General features: G+C 43.6%; 1 protein-coding gene across 1 annotated transcript; it reads left to right on the forward strand.

The window, feature by feature from the left end:
- Positions 1 to 4827: 4827 nt before the first annotated feature.
- On the forward strand, positions 4828 to 8473 carry LOC119285492 (probable NADH dehydrogenase [ubiquinone] 1 alpha subcomplex subunit 5, mitochondrial). Its single transcript, XM_037564780.1, has 2 exons — positions 4828 to 5293; positions 7990 to 8473. Exons 1-2 carry the CDS (start codon positions 4957 to 4959, stop codon positions 8172 to 8174), a joined length of 522 nt encoding a protein of 173 aa, XP_037420677.1. The 5' UTR covers positions 4828 to 4956; the 3' UTR covers positions 8175 to 8473.
- The last annotated feature ends 2353 nt before the right edge of the window (positions 8474 to 10826 follow it).

A 10826-nucleotide genomic window follows, 5' to 3' on the forward strand; every position in this document is an offset into this window, starting at 1 on the left:
GGTTTTGGCTCCGTATCTGATCGCTTTGGGGGTACGTAGGTATATATGGGAGGAATGAGTACGTTGGTGGAGCAACAGGGGCCCCACGAGGGTGGAGGGCGCGCCTGGGGGGGGGGGGTAGGCGCGCCCCCTACCTCGTGGCCTCCTCCTTTATTTCTTGACGTAGGGTCCAAGTCTCCTAGATCATGTTCAGTGAGAAAATCACGTCCCCGAAGGTTTCATTCCGTTTGGACTCCGTTTGATATTCCTTTTCTGCGAAACTCTGAAATAGGCAAAAAAAAACAGCAATTCTGGGCTGGGCCTCCGGTTAATAGGTTAGTCCCAAAAATAATATAAAAGTGGATAATAAAGCCCAATAATGTCCAAAACAGTAGATAATATAGCATGGAGCAATCAAAAATTATAGATACGTTGGAGACGTATCATGTTATCAAGTGGCTTTTTGCATTGATCATCTTGGATTAATCTTGATGCCTATGAACCTGAACCTTAATGTTATTTGAAGCATGTTGTCTATACTTTGAGTGCATATCAAGTTTGTATCCATATGATTCCTGTAGCATGTTGTTTCCTTGATTGCAAAGTGCTTAGTTGCAGTTTTGGGCAGATTGTGTGTGAAACTTGTATTGAGTGTATCTGTTGAACCGTTGCTCCGTTTGGAGTATGCTCTATATGAAACTTGATTAGTTTTGCATGTAGTTTCATGTTACCTTGTTGCATACATGTTTTGGAGTGTTTGTGATGTTGTTTTGCTTGCTTTTGCATCAATGACATGTTTAACTTGTTTTGCTCATATCTTCTATACCATAGCTTTGAATTAAATGAACTTTATATGTAACTTGACTAGAAAAGCGTGTAGATCATCTTGGTGCACTTTAACTTGATGATTAATAACTTCAACATAATGTTTTGTTCAAATCAGTACCAATTTTGAAATTTGCATATGGGGAGTTTCTGGAATTGTTATATGTTGTTTCCGGCCTCATTTAAACTTGCTTTGATATGTTGTTCTTGTATGCATCATCTCTTGCCATGAGTAGCATCATATAGACTTATGATGCATCATACTTGGTTGAGCATCATGTCTTGTTCATGCTTGTGTGTTTACCATGTTGTTTGCTTCTTTCCGGTTGTGCTCCTTGTCGATAGTTCTTGTTTCATTGCGATTGTGAGGATTCGTTCGACTACGTGGGATCGTCTTCTTCATGGACTTGTTCTTCTTCCTAGAGGGATTTCAGGCAAGATGACCATCACCTTAGATCTCACTACTGTCTTTTCTATGCTAGTTGTCTCGATGCTATGGCTATGTTGCGCTACCTACCACTTATTTATCAAGCCTCCCAAATTGCCATGTTAGCCTCTAACCTTTTTTACCTTCCTAGCAAACTGTTGTTTGGCTATGTTATCGCTTTGCTCAGCCCCTCTTATAGCATTGCTAGTTGCAGGTGCAGTTGCAGGTTGTTCCATGTTGGGACATGGATATCATGGGATATCACAATATCTCTTATTTAATTAATGCACATATATACTTGGTAAAGGGTGGAAGGCTTGGCCTTATGCCTGGTGTTTTGTTCCACTCTTGCCGCCCTAGTTTCCGTCATACCGGTGTTATGTTCCTTGATTTTGCGTCCCTAACACGGTGAGGGTTTATGGGCCCCTCTTGACAGTTCGCTTTGAATAAAACTCTTTCAGCAAGGCCCAACATTGGTTTTAACATTTGCCATAATAAAAACTTGAACTAAATAATTAATTGGCATATGGCATCATGAACCCGAGGATTCTTTTCTACATACAGGGGGCCAGTGCTGATGGTGTTGGTCCCAAACTAGAGCCCCTTGCAACGCCGCCACAGGGAAACTCGAGGACTGGTTTTAGTTGTACGGACTGCTCATCCGGACGTGGCCTGAGAAGAGATACGCGTGGCTACTATCAGGGTGTCGGCATGTCGGGAAGTCTTGCTGGATTAGTTTTACCATTGTCGAAATGTCTTGTGCACTGGGATTACGAGTCTGATCGGAGGTTCCCGCGATGGAGGATTGTCTCCTGGGATCATGAGCTTGTCATGGGCTAAGTTGGGACACCCCTGCGGGGTTTAAACTTTGGAGAGCCGTGCCCGCGGTTATGTGGCAGATGGGAATTTGTTAATATTTGGTTGTAGAGGACTTGAAGTAAACTCAATTAAAATACACCAACCACGTGCGTAACCGTGACTGTCTCTTTTCGGGTGCGTTTGAGAAGAGAACACGGTTGGGTTATGTTTGAACGTAAGTAGTTCATGATCACTTCTTGATCATTACTAGTTTGCGACCGTTTGCGTAGTTTCTCATACTCTTGTACTCGTAAGTTAGCCACCATACAATGCTTAGTCGCTGCTGCAACCTCACCACTTTACCCCTTCCATACCCATTAAGCTTTGCTAGTCTTAATGCCCATGGTAATGGGATTGCTGAGTCCTCGTGGCTCATAGATTACTACAGAACAGTTGCATGTACAGGTTATGCGATGATCACATCGTGAGAGCGATGTTTGCTTGTCTTGGAGTTCTTCTTCTTCATCGTCGATCTTGCGTTAGGTTCCTGGTCGGCAGCCTGGGCTAGCAGGGTGGATGTCGTTTGAGTTTCTGTTTGTGTTTCATCCATAGTCGGATATTGTTCTTATGTATGATGTTTGATGTATTCATGTGGCATTGTATGCCTTTTGTATGTATCCCCAATTATTATGTAATGGTACGATGTAATGATATCCACCTTGCAAAAGCGTCTCCAATATGTGCTTCTATCCTTGGCGGGACCTTCAAGTTCCTTTAGGATAGAGTCGCATATTGGGCGTGACAAACTGTGTGTTTGAAACAGCAAGGGGGGAACATGAGGAATCACCCTTGATGGATTCCCACTCGATGTAGCCATCAAGGTGGACTTGGAGGAATCAGCCTCGTCCACACTTGAGGGGTTGCACGACAGAGTTGTTATCGGGAGTGGTGAAGGAGGAATCATCCTCGATTAGCACAACTGAATAGCTACACTACATGGTTAACACCAGAAGTGCTGACGAGGTATCACCCTCGACACTTGATAATAACTCTGCATAGTCGTACAACTAAGGGGGGAAGGGGTAATGTGCGTTGTCGGGGCCTGGACGTCGATCACGTTGATCGAGTCATCGAACATAAAGCGGGGCAAGTGGGACAAGGTGGGGGTCACTGATGGATCTCTAACCAGCCTATACTAAGCAGTTTAGAGTAAGCAGGTAAGGTATGAAAGCAGGTAGCAAAAAAAGGCTATGCATCAGAATAGGAGCAAACAATAATAGTAGCAAAATCTAATGCAAGCATGAGAGTGAATGGAATGGGCGATATCAGAGTGATCAAGGGGGGGGGGCTTGCCTGGAAGCTCTTATGAAAAGGAAGAAGTGTCGTCGTTGATATAGTCGGTCACAAGGGCATCAGTATCGGTCTTGGGGTCTACCGGAGAGAAGAAGGGGAAGAAACAATAAATAGCAAGCATACAAATGCAACAGAAAGCACGACATGGCAGTAAGCGATGCTAGGGGTGCTCTAACGCGGTACTACACGTTGCAAACGGAGAGGAAAACTGTCCGAAGGGGTTTTCCCGGCGTCTTGCTTTTTTCAGACAAACGAAAGAGAGGGGACGATTCCATGTTCAGCATGCTAGGGGCATGTGACAGATGAATGGGCCGCTTATTCGGATTCGTTGTATTTTTCTAAGCAACTTTCATATATAAAACATTTTCATCGGAGTTACGGTTTATTTTCTATTAATTTTCAAAGTTTTAAACATTTCTAGAATTATTTTTAATTCAAAAATCCAACTAAAGTGTTAGATGCACCCGGTGCAGTGCACCCAGCAGTGCGCCAGAGGCTGACCATTGGGGCCCAGTTGACTGCTGACGCAGCAGTCAATAGTGGACCATTGACTGGTCAACAGGGCCCCCGGGCCCACTTGTCATTGAGACGTTTATTTTAAAATAGAGGGTTAATCATTTTTGTTAGCAGTGGGGGCCCAGTGGTCAGTGTGCATTAGTGGGGTTTAATTAGCAGAGTCATTAGCGCTAAAGGCAAAGCCATGTCGGCGGCTAACGGCGGCGATGGCAGAACGCGCCGGTGATGGCTGTTCGGTCGACTCCGGCGACGGGAGGGCGCGCCGCTGGGCCCGTTGGAAAACTGCCGAAGCGGCGCCTCCAACGGTGGCGTCGGCTGGCGCCAGGGAGGACTCTAGCGGCGGTGGCGGTGACCTGAAGCGGCGGTGGAGGTCGCGGCCATGACGGGGCTGGGGCTAGCAGCGGGCTGCGTGAGCTCAGCGGCCGCGGGGCGCGGTAGGGGTGGCAGCAGCGAGGAGCAAAAGCGTGGACGGAGGGGCGTACTGGAGCGGCAGGCAGCAGCAATATCGGGCAGCGGCGGGCACAGGCGCGGGCGACGGTGCTCTCCGGCGAGCAACGGAGCGGCTCAATTTGGAGAGAGCCCAAACACTTCAGGACACGCTGCAATTGAGTAGCGAGTGACACCTATTGTGTGGAGCGCCACACAAGGCACAAACATGGGAGGTGCCCATGTTCCGATGGTGAGGAACATCACTGGTTGGCAATGAATGTTTGGGCAATCTCCATGCGAAAATAGAGAGGATTTTTTTAAGACAAGAAGATAGAGATAATTTTTTTTAGGATCATTTTTTTGAGAAACTTTTTTTTCCGAGGATCAAATAGAGAGAAATGGACTCGAAGTTATGATCGGTTCATCTCCAACATTGGCCCAGACGGCAATGCAACATATACACACCACTTTCCTCATCTAAAGAACGAGCCCACTGCCCAGGCCCATTTTTCACTTTGCTGCTCGCTCCTACACTAACCCACACGCACGGTCGCACCCGCACCTCACCTCATCTCACCAGAGAGAAAGAGAGAGAAGAGAGAGAGTCCGAAGAAGAAGACGGCGGCGGGATGTTTCTGCGGCGGATCCTAAGCGGCGGGGGCGGGCTGGCGGCCATGCGCTCTGCGCGGGCGGTGAAGGAGACGACGGGGATCGTGGGTCTGGACGTGGTCCCCGAGGCGCGGGATGTGCTCATCGGGCTCTACACGCGCACCCTCAAGGAGATCGAGGCCGTCCCCAAGGACGAGGGCTACCGCAAGGCCGTCGAGTCCTTCACCCGCTACCGCCTCCAGATCTGCCAGGAGGAGGAGGACTGGAAGCGCATCGAGGACCGCCTCGGCTGCGGCCAGGTCGAGGAGCTCATCGAGGAGGCCGAGGACGAGCTTAAGCTCATCGGCAAGATGATCGGTTCGTGCCTCTACGATTACCCGTTCCCCTTTCTTTGCCCCGATTAGTTACTTTTGTGTTTTATTATCCTTGTCTGATCGATATATGGGGCAATCGATGGATGTGCGGGGAGTAGTTTGTTTGCCCGTTTGGTGATAAGGGATGTCTTCTCTTTTGATACGGGGAAATGCGAGGTTGCCTGCGGATTGCTCGTTGAGAAAATGTCCTTTCTGCTCTTCACCTAGTGCAAATGGTACGTTAGGGTTGCATAGGAGTAGCTAACGCTTACTGTTCAACTACCAGTAGATCTGGCAACCTTTGTCAACAGATGGAAATTTGTGTGAAATTAATTAATGTTCATCTCAAACATTGAGATACACAAGACTGCGTGATTATTGGTGTACTATGGGTATGTTTTTTTTTTTTTTTTTTTACTATGGGTATGTTTGGATTGCCACCAACGTTTATCCTACCAATTTTTTGGTCATGACCTAAAGTCTAAAACATCGGTCCATGTTTGGATGATTGCCAACGTTTGGGCATGCCAATGCTTCTTTGGTAGTCCTAGTTCATTGTCTAGCCAATGTTGGCCAACTCATGGGCAAGCGAAACCTCTAATTTTGGCTAGCCAAAATTTTGGCAGGACAAACTTGGACACAAACCAAACACACCCTATAGTCTTTCATAGTTTTGGTCTCACGGTGGATTGCTATGCCCATAACATTGTTGACCCAGAATCCAGTTCAGGAGCTCAACGGGTGCTACATCAGAAAATGTCCATTTCTGGTAACATTGTCCTCCCATTAGGAACAGTGCACATTTTCCGAAACGTTGCTAGACCGTGGCAGAACAAGGGTGCAGCTTTAGCCTATCCCCTTACACATCTTTTAAGCCGATGTTGGACGTATCAGCTATGTAATGTTTTTTGTTTCGTCAAATTCAGATTAAATGCACCTCTATCCCATTTAAAACTGAGATAATCTTGGAAGAAACAATCAACTATGGTTTTTCTTTCTATGCATAGTAAAATTTAAATGAGCTGCAAATTTGGCTATGTTGCTGGGTCGGTGTTAAACATTTTGTGGCCTGCTCTTCACCTCTTAGCTCCCCTTGTTGAAATGGTGGTACAGGGAGTGAGGGATTTGATGATATTACCAGCGAAAATAAGACATCTAATGATCTGGAAGCACCTCAACTTAAAGTATTCATATCTACATAACCAAGTTATATGCTCCTAATTGGGGAATAATTGTACTGCCATATTTCTATTAGACACGAGAACAAGACGACAGATCAATATGGCCAATTTCTACAATATCTCGGGTGAATACGTGAAAAAGTGTCTTATTTATAGTAATGGTTATATGTCTCACGATGAAGGATATTTGAGATTTTTTGTTTATATAAGTTTTTTCAATACAAATATCATGCTGGGATTGGTTACTAGCTCCAATTTGATACAAATATCATGGGCGCTTTCTTGAAGTAATCTCATTGATATCACTAGCAAGGTAGTTTGGCTGATTACAATACATGTATTAAGCTCTTTATGGCAGCAGATTTTCTTTCAGAAACTGGGAATTCCAATCTTCTCCGCACATTATACTTTGTTTAGTACTATGGTTCGTTTTATAGATGGGAGTGGTCAGCTCACATTATGGAGTAAATATGTTTTGAGCAAATTAGATGGCAGATATCAATGAGTTGTAGCATGCACTCACAAGAGTGATTGTCTAATGATATTCTATTTAGGCTATTTGATGCTCAAGGCAACCATCATAGTTACATTTCTTTAATGGGTTTTTATCAGTTATGCCACCGGTTATGTCCCACTACTCAGTTTTGCCACTAGAAATTTCAACTGCTCAAAAATGCCATCGCTTCATTAGACACATGCTCAAAAATGCCACTAAACACCATATTGTGATCTCAAATCTCTTTTGCCATGTTATAATGACATAAATACCTATGAACCAACATGCCAGCTCTCCCTCTATCTCACTACAATAAAGTATAGGGCCCCCTTGATCCCAACAACGTTCTTATTTTCCTATAAAATTATTCGCTTGGTTACTCCTGACAAGTGGGGCCGCACATATCATTGTGTGAGAGAGAGAACTGACATGTGGGTCTAGGCTTATTTTTCTCATAGAACATGGTCAACGGGTTTGACGTAAAAATAACAATGTCTAATGGCATTTTTGAGCAAACATCTAACAGAACGATGGCATTTTTGAGATATCTAATGGCATTTTTGAGCAAGCATCTCACAGATTGATGGCATTTTTGAGCAGTTGTAACTTCTAATGGCAAAACTGAGTAGTGGGACACAACCGGTGGCATAACTGATAAAAACCCTTCTTTAATCTGTCAGTCTGTCACCATATATGCTTAATGCATAACACCTTATGAGAACAATTTCTTTCGGTTTTATTAAATTGAAAAGTGACCTGTTGGTTACAGGGTGATTTGTTGAATACGAAAGCTGAACCGTTTTGTGTTTCATCACTGGTTCGCAAAGTTACTTTTGCCATAACACTTGATACAGTTAATGGATGTACCCATCTTCCATTTCTTTTGGATTAAGATCGCAGACTGTGCCTATGCCCGAAATGCTGTTTTTTAGGCTATTGTCTCCAGTATGAGAATCTCTAATTGATACAAAAGCTTTCAGTATCAGTTCTATTTTAATTACTATATGTTGCAATGCATTGCAGAGTGGGATCCCTGGGGTGTTCCTGATGACTACGAATGCGAGGTGATTGAAGATGACACACCTATTCCCAAGCATGTTCCGCAGCACCGGCCCGTTGCACTACCTGAGGAGTTCTTCAAGACATTAGATGCCATCAAATCAGATCCAGCTCTGCAGGGCGACTCTCCTCCGCAAGTGAAGTCATGAAACTTGAACTCTTCAAGATGCATCATTTTTCACCTGCCGCAGTGTGTAGTTGAGACTAGTCTCATGGGTCCTTTGCCTGCAGTTTGCTTGTTGTCCTGAGCAGAATAAATTTGTTTCTGTGAATGTGAATGCGTTTTTAACGCAGTGCTTCAACACAGTAAAATACTGTTTCTGTTTTCTATTAATCGATGTTGACAAAAGATCAAATGCTGGTTTGTTTTATACTTTTTCGATTCATGTACTTCAAGAACCCTGCACTTCTTTAAGTGTCATTGCCTAGTGATTACCTGCAACCTGTATTAAGGTCTTTAAGCATTTCAAAAGCACCATTTTCCATGTACTGTATTTGACAAATGTTCCTGTAGGCATGGTATTTCTTTCCTTCTACCACATTCATGTTTTTTTTTCAAGAAAGGATGGCTCTTCAGGTGGGTTGCCCGTCTTGAAACTAAAACCTAACCGTGATTAAAATATAGTAAATTCTAAAACTACATTACGGTGCGTTGCAACGGGATACACTGGGGGCGAAATTGGACTATTGTGTGGTAGAAACTGCTAGCATAGCAGCATCAATGTATCGTTGCGGTAGAAAATTATTAGTTATTGGTCATATTAATTTAGTTCCATATTTTAGTCGCTCGTTCTTTAAAATATCATGTATATTTAAATATACAAAAATATAGTACTTTCTCCGTAAAAAAATATAAGAACGTTTAGATCACTATTTTATATTTAAATATACAAAAATATAGTACTTCCTCCATAAAGAAATATAAGAGCGTTTAGATCACTATTTTTAGTGATCTAAACGCTCTTATATTTGTTTACAGAGGGCCTGTATGGCTTACTTACATGATGCAAACTTTTTATGCAAATTTAAATCTATATCTCCAACTGTTCTATTCAAGGTACAACCTACACCATCGATCTCTATATACTTCTGAAACCGACTCAAGAAATGAGCAAAATTAAATCTCAGACATTAAGTTAAAAATTAAATTGAGGAATGCCACCCACTTAAAAAGTTATTCAGATCTCGATACAGATTAGCGGTAAGAATTATACCTAATCTAGTGGATAAAAAATGGCAATATGGTCACCTCTCATGATTCCTCTCTTTCCTTGCGTCTTCTTCGTCTTCTTCTTGCATAACCTTCCGGTTACCATAGTTCCACCATGACCAATGAGTCATGGCTTCACCATCTTGATGCTGCTAACTTGATGGCTTCTACAGGAGTAACATGAATCATGGGCGCTTGGGGGTATGACGAGTTGATGGATCAAGTTGGAGTAAGTACAAGTTGTTCCATCAACTCGTCATGTTACTCATGTAGTACTCTCCAAGCGCCCATGCCCAGCCTTTACGGGATTCCACAAATGCGAGCGGAATTTTTTATCGCTGGCATACATTAATTCATCTACACAACACCTCTATTCTTGTCCTTGTCACCATCGGTGCATGCTGTCCGCCGGTTGACCCGGCCCTAAGACACACGAGGGTGTCGTGATGGAAATATGCCAGAGAGGCAATAATAAAGATGTTATTATTATATTTCCTTGTTCATGATAAATGTTTATTATTCATGCCAGAATTGTATTATCGAAAACTTAAATACATGTGTGGATACATAAAGGAATACCATGTCCCTAGTGAGCCTCTACTAGACTAGCTCGTTGATCAAAGACGGTTAAGATTTCCTAACCATGGACATGTGTTGTCACTTGATAACAGAATCACATCATTAGGAGAATGATGTGATGGACAAGACATATCCGTTAGTTCAGCATATGATCGTTCAGTTTATTGCTACTGCTTTCTTAATGTCAAATACATATTCCTTCGACCATGAGATCATGTAACTCCCGGATACCAGAGGAATACCTTTTGTGCTATTAAACGTTACAACGTAACGGGGTGATCATAAAGATGCTCTACAGGTATCTCCGAAGGTGTCTGTTGAGTTGGCATGGATAGAGATTGAGATTCGCTCCGTGTATCGGAGAGGTATCTCTGGGCCCTCTCGGTAATACACATCATAAGAAGCTTTCAAGCAAAGTGACTAAGGAGTTAGTTATGAGATGATGTATTCCGGAATGAGTGAAGAGATTTGCCGGTAATGAGATGAAACTAGGTATGAAGATACCGACGATCGAATCTCGGGCAAGTAACATACCGACAGACAAAGGGAATTACGTATGTTGTCATAAAGGTTCGACCGATAAAGATCTTCGTAGAATATGTAGGAACCAATATGGGCATCCAGGTTCTGCTATTGGTTATTGACCGAAGAGGCATCTCGGTCATGTCTACATCATTCTCGAACCTGTAGGGTCCGCGTGCTTAACGTTCGTTGACGATATAGTATTATATGAGTTATGTGAGTTGATGAACGAATGTTGTTCGGAGTCCCGGATGAGATCACAGACATGACTAGGAGCTTCATAATGGTTCGGAGGTAAATATTGATATATAGGATGATGATATTTGGTCACTGGAAATGTTTCGAAATGTATCGGGTAGTCATCGTGTCACCGGAAGGGGTTCGGGGAGGCCCCAGGAGGTTATTGGGCCATATGGTCCAAAAGAGGGGAGCACACCAGCCCACAAGGGGCTGGCACGCGCCACCTCTAGGCCGCTGGCCCTAGGGAAGG

Source organism: Triticum dicoccoides, chromosome 4A (assembly GCF_002162155.2).
Source record: "Triticum dicoccoides isolate Atlit2015 ecotype Zavitan chromosome 4A, WEW_v2.0, whole genome shotgun sequence".
Lineage (NCBI taxonomy): Eukaryota > Viridiplantae > Streptophyta > Magnoliopsida > Poales > Poaceae > Triticum > Triticum dicoccoides.

Bases quoted from the DNA above. Each gene is read 5' to 3' on its own strand.
- LOC119285492 (XM_037564780.1), top strand. From the start codon at position 4,957: ATGTTTCTGCGGCGGATCCTAAGCGGCGGGGGCGGGCTGGCGGCCATG. The intron at 5,294-7,989 runs GTTCGTGCCTCT...AATGCATTGCAG, and splicing joins GCTCATCGGCAAGATGATCG to AGTGGGATCCCTGGGGTGTT.